Consider the following 20713-nt stretch of genomic DNA (forward strand, 5'->3'; position numbering starts at 1 on the left):
ATCCATCCATCCATCCATCCATCCATCCATCCATCCACCCACCTGCTGACCCATTCATTCCCCTTCCCTGCCTCCCATCCATCCATCCACCTGCCCACCCACCCAGAAGCAAAGTTATTGAGTGCATCTGCTGTGAGGGTGGCCATGGGGGACCCACATGGGCTGCTGCCCTTGAGGCATTTGGAGCAGGATGGCCAGCAAGGGTCACACAGTGTGGCCGGGGTGGTGAGAACAGTGTTCAGTGTGAGGATGTGACACCTGGACCAAGTCTTGAGGGGCAAGTGCCCCAAGGTGTCTGGACTCCTGAAGCACAGCTATTCACCTGATGGCCCTGGCCCTGGGCTGCCCTTTCCTCAATGGAGCCTGCCCAGTGCCTGCCTGCCCAGCGGAGGCCTGGACTGGTTGAGGCCTCTCTCGATCCCTCACCTGAGAACAAACCCTCTGTGTGCTCACTTGCTCACCCTCCACCCCTCACAGAGCAATGGCACCAACATCCTGCCTTTCACCTCTGCAGTCCTTGGGAGGTGACGTGCACACCTCCAGGTGTCTCAGAACCTTTGGAGGCCCAGAAAGTGGACATGCTTGGGATGTCTGAGTCTGCCCTGGAGAGTTGGGCATGACTGGTGTTTTATTTGCCCTCCCTTGAATCCTCAGATGCTCACCTGCCAGGGTGTAGGTCTGGGCCTTGCCATTGTGTCCCTGTGTGGGGCTGGGGTTGGAGCTGGGGTCCTCCTTGGTGTCCAGAGGGCTGAGAACCACGGCTTTTCTGGGTGTGCTCTCCACCTGCCCACCAAGGCAGGGCCAGAGCTGTGGCGCTGGGGTTGGGTGCCAGCCCCCACCACCCTGGTTAAGCCCAGTTGGCTGGGGGCTGGGCAGCCTGGTGCTGGCAGGGTTGGCTGCAGCAGGATGGCTCTGGCCCTCAGAATGGGTGTGGGCCAGCCTGGCCTCTTGTGTTCTGAGGTGCTGGCCTTGCGATGGAGACACGAGATGCTCGGTGACTCAGTTTCCCCTTCTGTAACTTGGGCTAATAATCAGACCAACCACATAGGGTCATGGAAAAATGGCCCCAGATGACACATGTGGCTGACGTGTGGGCAGCCTGCACTTGCTGGAGGCCGACATTTCAGTAATCAGCAATGGGGGTCACGTTTGGACCAACACAGGATGTAGGGAGAGACGGGCTGCCACTCGGGGATGCCTGGGGCTGCGATGTGGGCAGGTGGAATGCTCTCCAGGAAAGCAGCTCTGTGACTGGTCTCCCGCCCCTGTAGGAGGGGTTTTGGCCACATGGGGAGTGCTTGGGGGGGTGGGTGAGGGTCCTCCAGGGAACAACCAGCCGGGTGTGGGCCATTACTTTGGGCAGCCTAGGGTGGGCCGCAGGCTAGAGACCCCCGGAGGCCATCAGGAGTCAGCATGTCCTGCTCCTTGGAGGACTGACGTCTTTTCTTTCAAGGCTCTGCACTGATTGTGTCAGGCTCACCTACCTTGCCAGGGTCACATTTGAGAAATCCCTTCACAGCAGCATCAAGCCCAGTGCCATGCCAAAGACTAGAGCCACGGCCAGACAGGCCGACTCACACGGCCACCGTTCGAGCGACCGGGACGGGTGCAGGGGACACACCTGCTGTCTTCAGCTCCCTCAGCAGCATAGGGGTTCTCTCTTCTCGCCCCCTCCCCAGCCTCCTCTTCCTCTTCCCCTTCCTCCTTCTTCTTTCCCTTCTCCCCCTTCCTCCGGTGGCTCTGACCCCTGCATGCCCCTCACCCGGGCTTCCTGGTGAGTCAGGTTTGTGGTTACACAGTAGTGGGGCCGTCACTTCAGGTGCCATGTGACGTTGGTGCTGCCTCCTCCCTGCAGTCACTACTGCAAATTCCACGCAGCCCTTGGCAACAGTGTCTTGTCACGGTAAACACGTTGGGCGTGGGCAGGGTGGGGAGAGGCTGGTGGGGCCAGGATGCTGTCTGTGTGGGAGGCTGTACTCCATGCAGCCTCGCTGTGAGTCCCAGCCGGGGCCTGAGGTTGGGGCAGCCTGACACGGGGCTGGGGCTGTGGGCTCCTGGCTCAACCGCGTCCGGCCCCCCATTGGGTGGGTGGTCATTCCCACCACTGCCGTCAAGTCCTTGTCACAGAAAGCAGAACCAACAAGCATTTTCCTGGGAGTGGTCAAAGCCCCCACTCTCTCCCTCCACCAGGGCCCCTTGAGCCCCATGGGAAAGCCACAGAGTGGCGATGGGGTCCCAGGGCAGTACGGCTGCCCACTCTCCCGCTCTGCACTTGCTGGAGGCCGACATTTCGGTAACCAGCAATGGGGGCCACATCTGGACCAACACAGGACTTGGGGAGAGAGGGGATGCAGCGCTGCTGACCTGCCCGGCCCCATCGCCTCCACGACCCCGGTAGATGCTACGATTCTGGTAGTGGGGACCGGCTGAGGCTTGGAGGCAAAGAGGCTGGGGACACTCTCGCTTTGGGGGTGTCAGTGACTCCATAGTCACCCCGGCCTGATGGAGCCCTCACTGTCCTCTTCCCCAGAACAGCTCCCTTTTGCCGTTAGGAATGGGGTTCAGCTCTCTGCACCCTGCCACATGCAGGGCTGCCTGTGAGCTCAGACAGGGCTCCTACCTGGGACCTTGCCATGGGCCAAGAGGGGTGTTAGGGTCAGACCCCTGAGCCTGGGCACCACCACTGCCCGTCCAGAGGGGACAGAGGGTCAGATCCAGGAGACCTACCTCAGGCTTCAGGGCCGGAGGGGCTGTGCTGGGCAGCTTGTGCTCTGCTGGGATTCCTCCAATGCCCCCAGGGCAGGGGGAGCCTGCCCTGGAAAATCTCTGTCCTGAGGCCTGCCTGGGGCATGTCAGGGTCAGGGGACTGCAGTTGGGGCCGTCCTTGGGTTTCCCCAGGGCTCAGTGCCAGTGTGCGGAGGCCCACACCGGGAAGTGAACAATGATCGCCTCTGGCCTCGCCCAGCTGGCTCCGGTTTCCTAATCCCTGGTCCTCCTGGCGGGGGCCACACACTCAGCTTCCTCCACCTGCCCAGGTCCTGGCAGGGAGCTCAGGAGGGCAGGAGGGGCTTCGTCCCAGGCCCTGGGTCTGGGCAGCAGGTCAGCCAGGGAAAGAGGCTTGGTGCTTTGGGCCCCAAGTCTCCATAACTGTCGGGGTGAGTCCCTCCCCACTGCCATCATGCTGCCGGCATGTCCCCAGCATGTTCAGGCCAAAGCCAGGAACTCAACTCAGGGCCCCTCTCTATTTTCAGGAGGAGAAAATTGTAGAGAGAGGGGAGGGTCCCCAGACCTCAGTTTACCCACTGGCGACACCGGGGTGCCTGCCTGTGCCCTCCCGGGCCAGGGCAAGCAGCGGTGGGCCCAGTGGTCTCGCAGTCTGGGGTCAGTGTGAGTTCCGGTTCTCCAGGCTTTTCCAGACAACTGCTGGGATTGGTGGGTGAGACTGAGGCTCATCAGAGGCACAGCCTTGGGGACAAGACCCCCACCCTGAGTGAGAGGTGGTTCTGGGGAGCCTGGGCAGGCTGTCACCTCCTCAGCTCTCAGGCCCGAGGTCATCATGTGGTCCCCAGGAGAAGGGGCAGACGGCCACTTCCGGCCACCAGCCAGCTCCCCGTGTGCCTGATTCTGTAACACATCCCCTGGCTGGGCAGGTACTCCCCAAGTTCTAATTACATGTAATTCCAGAGAAGGGCTCAGCCTGGGAAAAGGATGGGCATAGAGGCTGGTTGGGGGCTGGGGCCTCTGACAGCTCCATGAGCCTGGCCAAGAGCCCCAGGCAAGTCAGCGGCCTCCCCGGACCCCGAAGGATCCCACATCCTCCCTGCCCTCGGGGAGGCCCCTTTTTGGGGTCAGGCCTGGAAGCTGCCCCAGAGCTTGGGCCCCGGGAATGGGTTGGTCCTCCCAGGGTAACGTGAGCCTCATCAGGCCTGGGGACCTGCTCAGCGGGTGTCTGGGGGCCCGTGGGGGGCTAAGGAGCCTGACTGGACTTGCTTCTGGCAGGACGCCCCCCGCCCCGGCCACCCTGGGCTCATCCCGCTAGTAGCTGCACGTGTTCCCCGGGTGTGTGCTGGCATTCAGGCTACAGGGCTGCCTCATCCTGAAGAAGGCTGCGTTTACCCAGGGAGCCATAAAGAGATGACCTCCGATAACCTGAATCAATATTTCCCCACTGGGGCTTGGGCCCCCGCAGCTGTCTTCTTGATCATCTGGCCAATGCCACACCCACCCTTGGCCCTCCCCTGCCTTCCCGCCCTCCTACCCTCCTGCCAGGACATATAAGGACCAGACCCCTGCCCCCGGGTGCAACCACACCGCCCCTGCCAGCCACCATGGGGCTGCCACTAGCCCGCCTGGCGGCTGTGTGCCTGGCCCTGTCTTTGGCAGGGGGCTCGGAGCTCCAGACAGGTGAGAGAGCAGTCACAGGGGTCTGGGGCTTGGCAGAGTGTCCTGGGGGCAGGGCTGGGCGGGCAGGCAAGTCGCATCTGGGAGGAGGAGGTGGTCCCAGAGTGCAGCCTGGGTGGCTCCGCTGAGGCTCCTGGCCTGGGTTGGTCCCTGGCAGCCCCCGGCCCTGCTGACTTTCAAGAGGCTGGAAGGACGGGGTTCCCCTGCTATTCCTTTGGGGTTGACTGCTCGACGACAGTGTGGGTCTTGGGGCCAGCACGAGGTGGAAACAGCAGGCCAGGCCCCAGTGAACTGGGTCATTGTCCACAGGGGAGGAAGGGGTGGCCAGGACCCCACCAGAAGTCCCCAATCTCAGGTGGCAGAGACCCTTGAAGAGTTGGGGCAGCACAGCCCTTGCTGGGGATTGGGGTGCCCAGAACCCCCTCTCCTACATCCCGCTTGGCACCCGGCCGCACTCCTCACCAGGCCGGGGGTAGAAGCCCTGAGGCCCCTGTGGTGGGGTGACCAAGGCCCGGCAGAAGGCCTGCGGATAGGGAGGAACCTTTCCCGGCCAGGGGCCCTGCGCGGGGCTCGAAGCTGCCTCCAGGTGCTCCCGCAGGGGCCTCCTCTCGAGGGTAGCTTGGGCAGCCTTCCCCCTCCAGGGCCACTCACCCCTCATTCCCTGCTGCTCCCTCAGAGGGCAGAACCCGAAACCATGGCCACAACGTCTGCAGCACCTGGGGCGACTTCCACTACAAGACCTTCGACGGGGACGTCTTCCGCTTCCCCGGCCTCTGCGACTACAACTTCGCCTCTGACTGCCGCGGCTCCTACAAGGAATTTGCTGTGCACCTGAAGCGGGGCCCGGGCCAGGCTGAGGCCCTCGCCGGGGTAGAGTCCGTCCTGCTGACCATCAAGGATGACACCATCTACCTCACCCGCCACCTGGCTGTGCTGAACGGGGCCATGTGAGTGTGGTCGATGACGCCCCTCCCACATCCTAGCAACGGGGGCTGATGGTTCCCGAAGGGATATTCCTCGTAGCCCTAGAAGATCCCTTCTGCCTCGGCACACAGCTCAGGAGAACAGCCTTGAGGTTTGGGTTCAGAGGTCACTAATTCATTCAACAAACACTGATGAGTCCCCACCATTCCCCCCACAGGCAAGGGGTTTCAGTTATCCCTTTGCCTGTGTGTGCCTGACAGCCCCTCTCCTCCGAGCCCACCAGGCTTGGGACAGCCTTGGCACCACTGGAGGCTGCCTGTCTCTGCTCCTGTTCATGGGGTGGCCGTGTGCGCCCTCCCCAGGCTAGAGTTATAGAAGCCGGTGCAAGGGGGCTGTGGGAGCCCCTTCCCCACCCCCAGCTATTGCTCCCCTATTGTCTCCAGAACAATGAGGCCCTGTAAGTGCATTCCCGTCCAGCGGGTTCCCCACCTGCAGGACCTGCCCCTCTTCTGCCTGGGGATTTAGTTTCCTGCAAGGGGCTCCAGCATAGGCATGGGCAGGCGGGTGGAGGCCCTCAGGCGTGGGCGCGGGTGGGTGGGTGGGTGGAGGCCCTCAGGCGTGGGTGTGGGCAGGTGGTTGGGTAGAGGCCTTCAGGCATGGGCAGGCAGGTAGAGGCCCTTGAGGACCGAGGCACAGAGGCTGGGGTGAGTGCCTCTACCTGGACCGGCAAGGGGCACTGGCAGGAGGTGGGGTAGGGCCCCTGATAGTCTCAAGAGCAGCCTGGGGGACTCTGGGGGGATTCGGGACCCCATGGGGGGATGTTCCACCAAGCAGGGGGCCTGGAAGGGGGCTGGGCAGCCTGGCCCTCCCTCCTCTCCCAACCTGGTGCCCTCAGGGCCTCTGAGAGGGGACCCTGCCCAGGACCCTGCCCTGAGGAGGGAGTGGAGAGGAGGGGCACGCAGGCAGGAGGTGGCTCTGCCGGGGAAGCCCGGCCAGCGGAGATGGACAGGTGCTCTTTGGCTACTGCCTATGTCCCTCCACCACAGAGGCCGGCCAAGTTGGTGGCCCCAGGGCAGGAGCTGGGCCTGGCAATGCCATCTCCACCACCCCAGGCGCCCAGCTTCAGTCCCCGCTGGGAGGCGGGGTCCCGGGAGGACAAGCTGGGGTGGGGGGGCCTGGGTGGTGGACCCAAGAGTGACCCCGATGTGCCCCCGCCAGGGTCAGCACCCCGCACTACAGCCCCGGGCTGCTCATTGAGAAGAGCGACACCTACACCAAAGTCTACTCCCGCGCTGGCCTCACCCTCATGTGGAACCGGGAGGATGCGCTCTTGGTGCTCAGGGTCCCCGGGCTCGTGGGGCTGGTGGGGGCTCCGTCAGGCCTCTGGGCAGACCCCAAGGGAGGGCAGGGAGGGCGGTGCTCTGACCCCTCACCGAGAGGGCATGGGTGGGGCAGGGCCTAGGCAGCGCGGGGCGTCGGTGCTGGACTTGGGGGGCAGCAGCAGAAGCCGGCCTGGCCCTGATCCCCCCAGGCCTCACCCTTCCCCCAAAGCACTCGGCGTTTCGGGGACCTGCCCTGCCAGGCCGCTCCCTGGCTGCTGACCCCAGCCGTCCTGCCCCACCTTCCTCCGGCTCAAACAAGCCACGAGTCTTAGGGGTTCCTGGCGGCTGTGGGCTGGGCGGGGGGGCCAGCTCACCGGCTCCCTCCCGCAACAGCTGGAGCTGGACAGCAAGTTCCAGAACCACACCTGTGGCCTCTGCGGGGACTACAACGGCCTGCAGAGCTATTCAGAATTCCTCTCTGACGGTGAGGACCGGAGGGCTTGGCGGGGCAGGGTGGGCTACGGGCCCCCAGGAGCCTCAGCTGAAGGGCCGTGCATCCCCAGGCGTGCTCTTCAGTCCCCTGGAGTTTGGGAACATGCAGAAGATCAACCAGCCCGATGTGGTGTGCGAGGATCCCGAGGAGGAGGCAGCCCCCGCGTCCTGCTCCGAGCACGTGAGTCTCCTCGGTCCGGGGTGGGGCTCCTGGCGGAGCTGGCCTCTGAGCAGCATGCCCACCCCGTGTCTGTCCCCAGCGCGCCGAGTGTGAGAGGCTGCTGACCGCCGAGGCCTTCGCGGACTGCCAGGACCTGGTGCCGCTGGAGCCGTATCTGCGCGCCTGCCAGCAGGACCGCTGCCGGTGCTCGGGCGGTGACACCTGCGTCTGCAGCACCGTGGCCGAGTTCTCCCGCCAATGCTCCCACGCCGGCGGCCGGCCCGGGAACTGGAGGACCGCCACGCTCTGCCGTAAGCCCCGGCGCCCTGCGGGCAGGGGACCCCGGGGGGACCCTGCGCTGGTGCTTTCCCCAAGCCCGGGTGGGAGCTGTGTCTGCGCCGGGCACCGGGAGCCAGGGGTGACACTCATCGCACCGGGCACTGGGAGCTGGGGGAACACTCACCACGGGCACCTTGAGCTGGGGGGACACTCATCACGGGCACCTTGAGCTGGGGGGACACTCACCACGGGCACCTTGAGCTGGGGGGACACTCACCGTGCCGGGCACCTTGAGCTGGGGGGACACTCACCGCGCCGGGCACCGGGAGCCTGGAGGACACTCACCGTGCCGGGCACCTTGAGCTGGGGGGACACTCACCGCGGGCTGAGAGCCCTTCTCGGTGCATTTCGGGGTGGAGCAGCTGCTGTGCCCCAGCCTCACCCTCACTGCGTGGCCTCTGTGGTTCCAGCCAAGACCTGCCCCGGGAACCTGGTGTACCTGGAGAGCGGCTCGCCCTGCATGGACACCTGCTCACACCTGGAGGTGAGCAGCCTGTGCGAGGAGCACCGCATGGACGGCTGTTTCTGCCCAGAAGGTGAGTGTGGAGGATGGTCCCACACTGGCACTGCCCACCAGACGAGAGGCAGCCCTGGCCTGGGGTTCTTGCCCGCGCTGAGGGGACGGCTCCGCTGGGTGGTGGGGGCAGCGGTGGCACAGAAGTGCCTCTCCCTCCACCCGATACCAGGGGAGAAGGGGCCTCGGTGTGAGGCCATTCCCAAAGGGTGGCTTCAGGGAGGCCGAGAAGGGGGCTGCCTTCCTGGTCATCACCCTGGGGACAGACCTCTTCCTGCCCGGCCCCTGGCCTGGAGCCTGAGGCCTTCGGGAGGAGCTCAATTGTCAGGGGCAAGAAGATGGCCTGGAGACTGGAGCCCCATGGCCAGACCCCAACCCAGGGACCAGGTGGGGACCGCAGGCGTCAGCGCAGGGGACCAGTGGTGCCTGCGGGTGGGAGGCCTGACTGGCAGCCCCTCGGTGGGGATTCTGGCTCTTTCTGAGCCAGCCGGGGTGACATCGCCTCCCTGGCTGTCCCAGGCACCGTGTATGACGACATCGGGGACAGTGGCTGCGTTCCTGTGAGCCAGTGCCACTGCAAGCTGCACGGACACCTGTACACACCGGGCCAGGAGATCACCAATGACTGCGAGCAGTGGTGAGTTCCGGGGCCAGGGCTGGGCGCGGAGAGGCTGGGGCGGCTGAGCCCTGACCCTGTGCCCCACTGCCCAACAGTGTCTGTAACGCTGGCCGCTGGGTGTGCAAAGACCTGCCCTGCCCTGGCACCTGCGCCCTGGAAGGCGGCTCCCACGTCACCACCTTTGATGGGAAGACGTACACCTTCCACGGGGACTGCTACTATGTCCTGGCCAAGGTAGGCTGCCCAGGGTCTGGGGCATGGGGCAGAGCTGGGGCTGGCATCCAGGCCCTTGGCCGTCTGAGGGTGGGTGGGCTGGCTGTCCCTGAAGCAGAGGGTGCCCGTGGGCTGTCCTGGGGCAGGTGACCGTGCTTCTGCTCTCCGGCTGGAGGATAAGAAGCAGGGCTTCCTTTCTAAGCCACTGCCGGGTCCTAGGGTGCAGGGCGCTGCCCGTCCCAGCCCTCAGCGGCTGCACGGCCTCTTGCCCCATCACAGGGCGACCACAACGATTCCTACGCTCTCCTGGGCGAGCTGGTCCCCTGCGGCTCCACGGACAAGCAGACCTGCCTGAAGACGGTGGTGTTGCTGACCGACAAGAAGAAGAATGTGAGTGGTCCTGCCCCCCTCCTTCTGGAGCCCCAGGTCCCCTGAGGGGGCCCCTTCTCAGCCCTGAGCAACCTCGGCCTTTCCTGCAGGTGGTGGTCTTCAAGTCTGATGGCAGTGTGCTGCTCAACGAGCTGCAGGTGAACCTGCCCCACGTGACCGGTGAGTTGTGCCCCAGGGAGGGGCCTGGGCCCTAAGAGCTCCGCTGGGCCTGCAGTGATTCGCACAGTCCAGCTGCCTCGGACCCAGAAGGCTGGGTGGGAAGGTTCCACAGGTGGAGGGTCCCTGCGGCACCTGGCAGGCTCTGTCCTGGGTCCTCTGCTGGAGGGGGCGGTGGGAGGGTGACACCCTCTTGCTGCTCACCTGGGCTGGGCAGGTCCCGGGAGCCCTGCCCCTCACCGTGCCCCTTACCGTGTCCCTCATCGTGCCCGTGCCCTCAGCGAGCTTCTCTGTCTTCCGCCCGTCTTCCTACCACGTCATCGTGAGCATGGCCATTGGCGTCCGGCTGCAGGTGCAGCTGGCCCCAGTCATGCAACTCTTCGTGATGCTGGACCAGGCCTCCCAGGGGCAGGTGCAGGGTAAGTGGCCCCACTGGGATTGCCCCAACAAAGGCCCACGGCAGGGCCTGCTAGCCCCAGATTCTTTCCAACTCTGTCCTGGCCCCTCAGGCCTCTGCGGGAACTTCAACGGCCTGGAAGGTGACGACTTCAAGACGGCCAGCGGGCTGGTGGAGGCCACGGGGGCGGGCTTTGCCAACACCTGGAAGGCACAGTCAAGCTGCCATGACAAGCTGGACTGGCTGGACGATCCCTGCTCCCTGAACATCGAGAGCGGTGAGGCTCGGCCACACGGGCGCCCCCACCCAGCCTGCCTGGGGTACCTGGCCCATGGCCTGGAAGGGCAGATGGGGCTCCCAGCAGCACGCATGGGTGGTGAGGGGCAGAAGTTAGGTGGCTCTCCTCCAGGGGCAGCCGGGCACCTGCTGCTTCCTGCTGTGGCTAGTTTATGGCGGCCATGGTGGCAGCCCGCCAGGTGACCCGGAAGAGGGCCTGGGCTGGTCCCTACCTGCCCCGTCACGTCCGGGATGCTGGGCCCTTGGGGGTGAGAGACGGGAGGTGGTGGGTGCCCTGCAGGGGTCTCTATGCAGCCTGGAGCTGCCTGGAAATTTGACTCACGGGGAGGAAGGCGCCTGGGCATGGGTGCACAGAGGGAACCATATCTGGGGCCTAGGCAGCCGGGTAGCAGGGCCCAGGGGATCTTGTGGGGGTCCCGGGCCCCGCTGAAGTTCCGATCCCCCACTCCCCAGCCAACTACGCTGAGCACTGGTGCTCCCTCCTGAAGACAGAGACCCCCTTTGGCAGGTGCCACTCGGCCGTGGACCCCACTGAGTATTACAAGGTGGGTGGGACCCACACCCCCAGGCCCCCACGCCATCGAGGTGGACTCAGGGCACCCCCAGCCTCCCATGCCACCCGTGAGGTGAACTCAGGGCACCCGGCCGGGCCCACTGGTTGCTGTGTGTGTGTGTGTGAGCTTGCGTCTGTGAGCGCCGGGCCACACTTTGCCTCCCTGCCTCACTGCCCGCCCACCTTGCTCTGTTGCCCAGAGGTGCAAATATGACACGTGCAACTGTCAGAACAACGAGGACTGCCTGTGTGCCGCTCTGTCCTCCTACGCGCGCGCCTGCGCTGCCAAGGGCGTCGTGCTGTGGGGCTGGCGGGAGCGTGTCTGCAGTGAGTGCCATCCCTGTGGGCTGCATCCTGGGGATGGGGTCCAGGCTTTGAGCTCCTGGGATGGGGCTGGGGGCCCTGAGCATGGGTGGTCCAGGGAGAGGAGTCGGCCCCCTGCGGCCACAGACCAGGCTCCAGCTTCGTCTGCCGGCGGTAGTGGGAAACCAGCTCCTCCTACAGCAAGGGGTGGCCACATAGCAGGGGCAGAACCTGGGGCGGGCCTGGAGCTGTGGCGGTCGAGTGTGGGAGTGGGTCCCAGAGTGTGCACTCCCTGGCCCCCTGGCCACCCTGGGGATGGCAGCTGGGCGTCTGGCTCCTCCCGTCCCTCATGCCACCCCCTGGTCCTCTGCAGACGAGGATGTGGGCTCCTGCCCCAACTCGCAGGTCTTCCTGTACAACCTGACCACCTGCCAGCAGACCTGCCACTCCCTCTCCGAGGCTGATAGCCACTGTCTCGAGGGCTTTGCGCCTGTGGATGGCTGCGGCTGCCCTGACGACACCTTCCTGGACGAGAAGGGCCGCTGCGTGCCCCTGGCCAAGTGCTCCTGCTACCACCGCGGCCTCTACCTGGAGGCGGGGGACGTGGTCGTCAGGCAGGAAGAACGATGGTGGGTACCTGCTCGGGGGTCAGGTGTGGCGTGGGGGTAGGGGAGCTCCTTCTGAACCTGCCCCAAGCGGAGACCTGGGAGGCTCTACCTGGGGAAGCCGAGACACCCAAGGCTGAGGGGTGACTGGGGTGCGGGGCACTGAGAGGCATCAGGCTCACATCTGTCCCGGGGAAGCTGCGGGCTGTCTGTGGCTGTCCTGTGTGGGCCCCGCTGATTCCCGGCCTTTTCCACAGTGTGTGCCGGGATGGGAGGCTGCACTGCAGGCAGATCCAGCTGCTCGGCCAAAGTAAGTGGCACTGCCTTGGCCACCCCTCCCCGCCTGCCCTGGTCACCCTCCCTGGCCACCCCTCCCCACCTGCCCTGGCCACCCTCCCCGGCCACCCCACCCCACCTGTCTGAGAGCCCCACCTTCAGCTGGAGCTGAGGTGGCCCCTCCATCCCACAGGCTGCACGGCCCCGAAGATCCACATGGACTGCAGCAACCTGACTGCACTGGCCACCTCGAAGCCCCAAGCCCTCAGCTGCCAGACGCTGGCCGCTGGCTATGTGCGTGCTGGGGGCGCCGCTGTGGGCGGGCAGGGATTCCTGGCTGGCTGAGCCCGGCTTCTGTGCTGTGCCCCCGCTAGGGTCTGGGTGCCGAGTCCTGAGGCCGCAGGCCCTGTTGATTCTGTCCCTGGCCCTGGGAGGGAAGTGGCAGTCTGTGAGCCGCCGGGGCCCAGGGGCCAGTGTAGGGCCCTCAGCCAGCAGCCCTCACCAGTCTCCCTGCCCTGTGGCGGGCCCGAGGGGAGGGAGGCCTGAGCCCAGGCCAGGGGCAGTGGTGGGAGGTCTGGGACGTGACAGACTGCATGCTCAGGACTTTCCTGGCTGCGCATCCAATCCTGACCCCAGGGAGGGCTGCAGTGTCACCTGTCCACCCCTGAACCCCACTCTCTGGCTGTCCCCAGTACCACACAGAGTGTGTCAGTGGCTGTGTGTGCCCCGACGGGCTGATGGATGACGGCCGGGGCGGCTGCGTGGTGGAGAAGGAATGCCCTTGCGTCCATAACAATGACCTGTATTCCTCCGGAGCCAAGATCAAGGTGGACTGCAATACCTGGTAAGCTGGCCCAGCCTGTCCTGGCTGCCACCCAGGCCCCACGTGCTCGGCAGAGGTGGCCGCTGGAGAGCGGGCCAATGGGCAGGTGCCTCTCCTGGGGGGTCCACCTGGGTCTTGCGAGATCCTGTGGCGGCCCCTGTCCCACGGGCAGGGTGGTCTCTCATGTCAGTCGCCGGTCTTGAAGCCATGGGGGAAGGGACATTTGGAGCCACTTTTGGGGCCTGCAGGTGTCCTGTGTGGGAGGCATAGAGAGCTGTCTGCATGGTGCCCAGGGTCTCCTCCAGGCACTCATGAGCGGGCCCTGGGTCCCTTCAGCCTCCTTTCCTGTCCTCAGCACCTGCGAGAGAGGACGCTGGGTGTGTACCCAAGCTGTGTGCCACGGCACCTGCTCCATTTACGGGAGCGGCCACTACATCACCTTTGACGGGAAGTACTACGACTTTGACGGACACTGCTCCTACGTGGCTGTTCAGGTGCGGTCACGGGCACTGCCTGGCTGAGCTGCTTGTGGTCAGGGACCCTCTGCCTGCCCCAAGTGCAGTGCTTAGCTCCCTGAGAAACCCTGAGGCTTGGGAAGGCCAGCCTTTCCTCAGCCCCAGACCCACACCCACACCCGCACCTGCATCCGCAGGATTCGTTCTTCTAGCCAGGGCTGGGCAGGGGTGGTAAAACCCCTCTGCACTGCCCAGTTCTGTGGTTCTCCTCTGGGTCCTCCTCCGGGTCCTCCTCTGGGTCTTCCTCTGGGTCCTCCTCTGGGTTCTCCTCTGTGGTCCTCATTCAGGTCCTCCTCTGGGTCCTCCTCTGGGTCCTCCTCCGGGTCCTCCTCCAGGTCCTCCTCTGGGTCCTCCTCTGTGGTCCTCCTCTGTGGTCCTCCTCCAGCTCCTCCTCTGGGTCCTCCTCTGTGGTCCTCCTCCGGGTCCTCCTCTGGGTCCTCCTCCGGGTCCTCCTCTGTGGTCCTCCTCCAGCTCCTCCTCTGGGTCCTCCTCTGGGTCCTCCTCTGTGGTCCTCCTCCGGGTCCTCCTATGGGTCCTCCTCCAGGTCCTCCTCCGGGTCCTCCTCCAGCTCCTTCTCTGTGGTCCTCCTCCGGGTCCTCCTCTGTGGTCTTCCTCTGTGGTTCTCATTCGGGTCCTCCTCCGGATCCTCCTCCGGGTTCTCCTCTGGGTCCTCCCTCCTCTGGGACCTCGTCCGGGTCCTCCTCCTGGTCCTCCTCTGTTGTCCTCATTCGGGTCCTCCTCTGGGTCCTCTTCTGGGTGCACAGGGTGAGTGGGGTTGACCGCCCAGCCATGGGGACTGAGGGCACCTCTGTGGGGAGCTGAGTAAGGGCCAGGGCTAGGCCACTGCTCACGCGGCTCCCCAGATCCACATCCCACAGCCCTTTGAGGCACCGTGATCCCCAGGGACAGGGGACGGGCCTGCAGCAGGGTCAGGTCCTCGCATGGACAGGACCAGGGCCTGGTTTGTCTGCTCAGTGGCTGTGGCGCCGCCAACTGGGGCGGGTGTGCCCCGGAACACCTGGGGCCCAGCTGTCCTGGCTGACCTTGTCCTCCTGGCCCCCAGGACTACTGCGGCCAGAACTCCTCACTGGGCTCATTCAGCATCATCACCGAGAATGTCCCCTGTGGCACCACGGGCGTCACCTGCTCCAAGGCCATCAAGATCTTCATGGGGGTGAGTGCTGCTGGCCTCGGGGACGCGTGAGCCCTGCGGGACCCTCAGACCAGCCAGTGACTGGGCCTCTCCTCCGGGCAGAGGACGGAGCTGAAGTTGGAAGACAAGCACCGTGTGGTGATCCAGCGTGACGAGGGTCACCACGTGGCCTACACCACGCGGGAGGTGGGCCAGTACCTGGTGGTGGAGTCCAGCACGGGCATCATCGTCATCTGGGACAAGAGGACCACTGTGTTCATCAAGCTGGCTCCCTCCTACAAGGTGGGCTGCCTCCCTGCCTGCCCTGCCCTCTCCTGTCCTCTCCTGGCCAGCCCCCCATCCCCCCACCCCCTGCCCTGGTGTTTGCAGGACAAGCCCCTGCCGTCCCTCCAGCCCCTTTTTGGAGCCCCTGGGGTGCTTGTCTCTTGCAGGGCACCGTGTGTGGCCTGTGTGGGAACTTTGACGACCGCTCCAACAACGACTTCACCACGCGGGACCACATGGTGGTGAGCAGTGAGCTGGACTTCGGGAACAGCTGGAAGGAGGCCCCCACCTGCCCGGACGTGAGCACCAACCCTGAGCCCTGCAACCTGAACCCGCACCGCCGCTCCTGGGCGGAGAAGCAGTGCAGCATCCTCAAAAGCAGCGTGTTCAGCATCTGCCACAGCAAGGTGGGCTGGCTGGGCCATGGTGGGGCAGGTAGGCAGAGGAGGGCTGTAGGTGGGCTGTGACTGTGGGCGGGGCCATGGGCGGGGCCGACTGTAGGCAGAGGAGGGCTGTAGGTGGGCTGTGACTGTGGGCGGGGCCATGGGCGGGGCCGACTGTAGGCATTGCAGGGCTGTAGGTGGGCTATAGCTGTGGGCGGGGCCATGGGCGGGGCCGACTAGTCAGAGCGGGGCTATGGGCTGACTGTGGACATGGTTAGGGTACCGTAGAGCATGCTAATGATCAGGGCGTGGTCATAGCAGGGTAGGGTCTTGGGTGCTCCTGGGGCTGGGGGGCTTCTCCGCATGCTCCTCCACACCTTCAGGAGTCGCCCTGCTGCGTCTCTCACCACACAGCACTTGTCCTCCAGCTTTGGCTCTGGCCACTGCATCCTTTGGTCACATGACCACACAATCAGCCTCCCCTCTGAGACCCTGGGCTGGACCCCTGGACTCCCTCTGCCTCCCCAGGCTCAGATATTCACCCGGAGGGAGAAAAGACATGTGCCCCCCCATGCCCACACATCCCCAGCTACAGGCAGCTGGGGAGGGCGGGTTCTAGAATGGCCATGTTACAGCTGAGGATGCAGAGGGGCTGGGCGATGGGTCTGCACAGCCACGGCGGGACAGGCGTCTCTGGACCCTCTCCCCAAGGTTGGCCCTGCTGGGGCCCTGGCTGGCTGGTGCTGGGTAACATGCCCCGCCCCAGGAGCAGGGCCGGCCTCAGGGTCCTGAACTGCAGGGCACTGGGGAAGTCCTGGCCCCATGAGAGCAGCATGGGCCCAGGACAGACCAGGGTGTTCTCCCCAGGTGGACCCCAAGCCCTTCTATGAGGCCTGCGTGCACGACTCTTGCTCCTGTGACACGGGTGGGGACTGTGAGTGCTTCTGCTCTGCCGTGGCCTCCTATGCCCAGGAGTGTACCAAAGAGGGGGCCTGCGTGTTCTGGAGGACGCCGGACCTGTGCCGTAAGAGCCCACCTGAACTGCACCCAGGGCCAGGGGGGTGCTGGGAAGTGCTGTATTGCGGGCCGGGGCGGCACTCCTTGCCCATCCAGGTGATGGGTGTGCATCACCCGTCATTTCCCCGACTTCTCCAGTGTCCTTCTTTGGGACCCTATGGGACCTGGGTTGGCAGAGCAAGCTTGATGCGTCTGCGCCCCAGCCCCCCACCCCAGATTCGCCCTCACCCCGGCCCACGCCTGAGCCCTCCTGTGTCTGACCCTGGCCTGGCCCTGTCTCCCCCAAGCCATATTCTGCGACTACTACAACCCTCCACATGAGTGTGAGTGGCACTATGAGCCATGTGGGAACCGGAGCTTTGAGACCTGCAGGACCATCAACGGCATCCACTCCAACATCTCCGTGTCCTACCTGGAGGGTGAGCAGGGTGGGGTGGGCCTCAGCGGGGATGACAGCCGAGGGGCCTGGAGGGTGAGTGGGGCAGCCCTCAGGAGAGGCAACAGCCCATCGGCCAGGGTGAGCCAGGCGGCCCTCGGGGGAGGCCACGGCTGACGGGCCTGGCCGTGTGGGGCTGAAGGCTGATGTTTTCTGGAGACCCATGGGGACACCCGGAGGGAGGCCTGACCCTCAGGGCACCAACAGCCCAGGGCAGCCAGACTCCCCTTGCTGCAGGGTCAGGAGGGAAGCAGCAGGCTAGCGTGGAAACTGGGAGTGGCAGGGGTGGGAGGTGCTGAGGTTTGTGCAGAGCAGGGCGGGTTGGGGAGCATTTCAGACACAGGTCAGGGGAGGCCCCTGCCGGGTGCTGGTGTCTGAGCTGAGAACCAGTGACGTGAAGGAGGGACTGATGGGAAGTTTGGGAGGCAGTATCCCGCCATGGGAGACAAACGTGGGTCTTGGGACTCAGGGCTGCTCAGGGGCCCTGATGAGACTGGGCAGGGCTTCTCAGCAGGCAGCGTCCAGGGCCCAGTGGGGTGGGGAGATCCAGGCCCCGCCTTTCCAATCCCTGGCCTTCCCAGAGGGGCATCCGGCAGAGAAGGGCCTGCCAGGGTAGGGACGGTGGGTGGCGTGTGGTGGACTGCGGTGGTCCCAACCCCATGCCCTGTGTCCACCAGGCTGCTACCCCCGGTGCCCCAAGGACAGGCCCATCTATGATGAGGACCTGAAGAAGTGTGTCACTGCAGACAAGTGTGGCTGCTACATCGAGGACACCCACTACCCACCTGGAGCGTCGGTTCCCACCGAGGAGATCTGCAAGTCTTGGTACCTAAGCTCACGTGGCAGGGGGCCTGGGGGAGCTGCACATATGGGCACATGAGTACACACACACGTGTGAGCACACAGTGCACACAGTACACAGACACACAACCATTCCATGTGGGTGCACATGCACACAAATTCACACAGCATACCACGTGCACACACACAGTCACATGCACACACAGCACACACATGCACACATGGACGCCGACACGCAGGCACACACAGTCACACATGCACACAGTGCCCACATGTACACATGCCTAGACACAGATACCCAGGCACACACAGTTACACAGTCACACATGCATGGGCACAGAGTCACATGTGTACACATACACACATGCGTGGACAGACATGCGGGCATAGTTACGTGCACACATGCACACATGCACACATGCACACATGCACAGACACATACACCCAGGCACACACTCACAGTTACACAGTCACATATGCACACATGCATGGACGCAGACATACAGGCACACATAGTCACACAGTCACACATGCATGGTCAGACACACAGGCACACACAGTCACGTGCACACATGCACTCACACTCAGTCACACATGAACAAATGCTCACATGCACAGACACTGACACACAGACACACACAGTCACACATGTACACGTGTCTAGACACAGATACCCAGACACACACGGTTACACAGTCACACAGTCACACATGCATGGATGTAGACACACAGGTACACAAGGTCACACAGTCATATAATGCACCACATGCACACCATGCACACATGCACACATGCATAGACACAGACACCCAGGCACACACTCAGTTACACAGTCAGTCACACATGCACACATGCATGAACGCAGACACACAAGCACACACAGTCACACATGCACACAGGAGCCAGGCCACAGAGGTACCAGTCCCTCACTGGGGCGGGGGGTCTTCTGTTCTCATCCCATCCTCTGGGTCTGGCTTTTTCCTTCCTCTCCTCGCCCTTGCTCTGTTCCCACAGTTAGAACCCAATGAGGGGGCTCTTCCGGAGCTGGCTTTGGGGCAGTGCCCGAGGGCTTTGGGCTCGGTACTAGCCACATGGGGAAGCTGGGGGTCTGAGCAGGGTGGGCTCAGTGTCAGTGGAGTGGGACTTGTAGCCGTGTGCTTGCTTTGCAGCGTGTGCACCAACTCCTCCCAAGTCGTCTGCAGGCCGGAGGAAGGTGAGCTGCCAGCCCTGCAGTGGCCGGGCCCATCCTGGGGAAGCCTGTGGGGCCTTGGATGGGTGGGGTGTGCTGATCTCCTCCTGGGCTCTGCCCGTTTGGTACCCCCCCAGCTCAGACCCACCTCTAATGTGTATCAGCCCTGGGGGCTGCCGTGACCCATTTTGTTTCTTCTGGGGTGCCGGGATCCTGTAGGGAATTTCCATCACCCTCTTCTGTGATCCAGCTTCTGCGTTCTGATGAGATTCCCTTTATTCAAAGAGAGGGGCTCCGGGACGGGTACAGTCTCACTGGAGCATTTCTTAGCTGGTTGTGGGGGCTTGGGCACACCTGGCCTTCCTCCTGTCTTGCTCCTGATAAGGTGATTTTTGCCTCACCCTCACCCCCAGGAAAGATTCTCAACCAGACCCAGGATGGCGCCTTCTGCTACTGGGAGATCTGTGGCCCCAACGGGACGGTGGAGAAGCACTTCAACATCTGTTCCACTACGCCACACCCGTCCACCCTGACCACCTTCACCACCATCACCCTCCCCACCACCCCCACCACTTTCACCACCACCACCACCACCACCACCACCTCGACCCCCAGCACACGTAAGGCCCCCTGGTTCCCTCCATGCTTCCTTGGGCTCTCACCTTCCCCTGCATCCAGCATCCAGCACAGAGGGCTCTTTCAGGGGCAGGCTCTGGCCTGGTGCAGCCAGGCTCTGACCTCTGCACACCAGCTGCAGAGTGAGGTGACAGTGACATTCCTCTGCACTGAGGTGTGAGGGAGCCTGCCCTGGCTCCCCTGGCCTGGTGCATTGAGATAGTAGCATCCTGACCACATCCCCAAGCCCAGACCACAGTGGAGGATCACTTGGGGAGATTTCTGAAAACCATCAGGAAACTATCCCTAAGGGTTAGAGAAATTTTCTCATGTTTCCCTGCGTTTGTTCTGGTTGAAATCCTAGCTACCACCGAACAAGCCACCAGGGGTATGATAGCCACAGAAAAAAGAAACTTAAAAAAAAAAAAGACAAGATTTTAAAAGATCTTGAACTATGTAGTGATACCCTCTTTTCTTCCTGCTTTATTGCAGTTTCATCAACAACTCCGAGTAAGTGACGGTGATGATATTCACGATGACAAGCAGGGTGGGAGGAGCGAAGTCTTATAAAATCACCTTCAGGATGCTTCCTTCAGGGCACAGATGTGAGGCTGGCGGGGCTGGACTCTGCTTACGGACCAAAGATGGGTGTATTTTGGCCACTTCATTCACGGTTTGCTGAGGCCAGGGGCTAAAGTGAGACCTGACTGGCCGTCGGTGACAATATTGCTGGTTAAGACTGGAGAGAAAGCCCCTTCCAGCACACTTTCTTACTGGAATGGGCAGCTGTCTTTTTATTGATTCTTTGAGAAAAGTATTGAAAATAGCTGAGGAAAGGGTCCATCACACCCAGGTGTGGCCCTGGGTGGCCCTGTCTCTTGGGGCTCAGGTTTTCAGTTGCAAAACGAGGATGGAAGCGGTGTCCAGCCCTGAGCTCTCTGGCCCTGCACTCTGTTTTTTTGGCAATGACAGGGAAAAGAGAGATCGCAGCTGGGGGACGGTCATGGAGGTCCCTGGGTCCTCTAAATCCTGGTGGCCTCCTGGAGGTGCCTCTCCCCAGGTGCGAGAGACAAGAGCTTGGTTTTGCTTCCCTAGAGCTGTGCTGCTTCTGGTCTGACTGGATCAATGAGGACCACCCCAGCAGTGGCAGCGACGGCGGCGACCGAGAAACATTTGATGGGGTCTGCAGGGCCCCTGAGGACATCGAGTGCAGGTCGGTCAAGGAGCCCCACCTCAGCTTGGAGGAGCTAGGCCAGAAGGTGCAGTGCGACGTCTCTGTCGGGTTCATTTGCAAGAATGAAGACCAGTTTGGAAATGGACCATTTGGGCTGTGTTACGACTACAAGATACGTGTCAATTGTTGCCTGCCCATGGATACGTGTATCACCACTCCCAGCCCTCCAACAACCACCACAACCACCCCTTCACCAACCACCACTGCCAGCCCTCCAATAACCATCACAACCACCTCTTCCTCAACTACCACTCCCAGCCCTCCAACTACCACTCCCAGCCCTCCACAAACCAGCACGACCACCCCTTCACCAACCACCACT

The 20713-nt window shown here is 63.4% G+C and overlaps 1 protein-coding gene across 1 annotated transcript in view; it reads left to right on the plus strand.

Annotated features, from left to right (window-relative positions):
• The first annotated feature begins 4328 nt into the window (after nt 1–4328).
• Nucleotides 4329–20713, plus strand: part of LOC116463887 (mucin-2-like) — a 36862-nt gene continuing 20477 nt past the window's right edge. Inside the window, exons 1-28 of the mRNA XM_032147189.1 lie at nt 4329–4404; nt 5078–5348; nt 6544–6658; nt 7041–7131; nt 7211–7320; nt 7400–7610; nt 8049–8174; nt 8672–8789; nt 8867–9005; nt 9264–9374; nt 9464–9533; nt 9812–9949; nt 10040–10204; nt 10678–10769; nt 10978–11104; nt 11454–11709; nt 11943–11995; nt 12155–12255; nt 12654–12805; nt 13140–13278; nt 14363–14473; nt 14555–14734; nt 14884–15123; nt 15967–16123; nt 17230–17377; nt 18523–18566; nt 18956–19162; nt 20253–20416. Coding sequence (XP_032003080.1) covers nt 4329–4404; nt 5078–5348; nt 6544–6658; nt 7041–7131; nt 7211–7320; nt 7400–7610; nt 8049–8174; nt 8672–8789; nt 8867–9005; nt 9264–9374; nt 9464–9533; nt 9812–9949; nt 10040–10204; nt 10678–10769; nt 10978–11104; nt 11454–11709; nt 11943–11995; nt 12155–12255; nt 12654–12805; nt 13140–13278; nt 14363–14473; nt 14555–14734; nt 14884–15123; nt 15967–16123; nt 17230–17377; nt 18523–18566; nt 18956–19162; nt 20253–20416 — 3912 coding nt within the window. The remainder of the gene's footprint in view (nt 4405–5077; nt 5349–6543; nt 6659–7040; nt 7132–7210; nt 7321–7399; nt 7611–8048; nt 8175–8671; nt 8790–8866; nt 9006–9263; nt 9375–9463; nt 9534–9811; nt 9950–10039; nt 10205–10677; nt 10770–10977; nt 11105–11453; nt 11710–11942; nt 11996–12154; nt 12256–12653; nt 12806–13139; nt 13279–14362; nt 14474–14554; nt 14735–14883; nt 15124–15966; nt 16124–17229; nt 17378–18522; nt 18567–18955; nt 19163–20252; nt 20417–20713) is intronic.

Source organism: Hylobates moloch, unplaced genomic scaffold (assembly GCF_009828535.3).
Source record: "Hylobates moloch isolate HMO894 unplaced genomic scaffold, HMol_V3 SCAFFOLD_76, whole genome shotgun sequence".
Lineage (NCBI taxonomy): Eukaryota > Metazoa > Chordata > Mammalia > Primates > Hylobatidae > Hylobates > Hylobates moloch.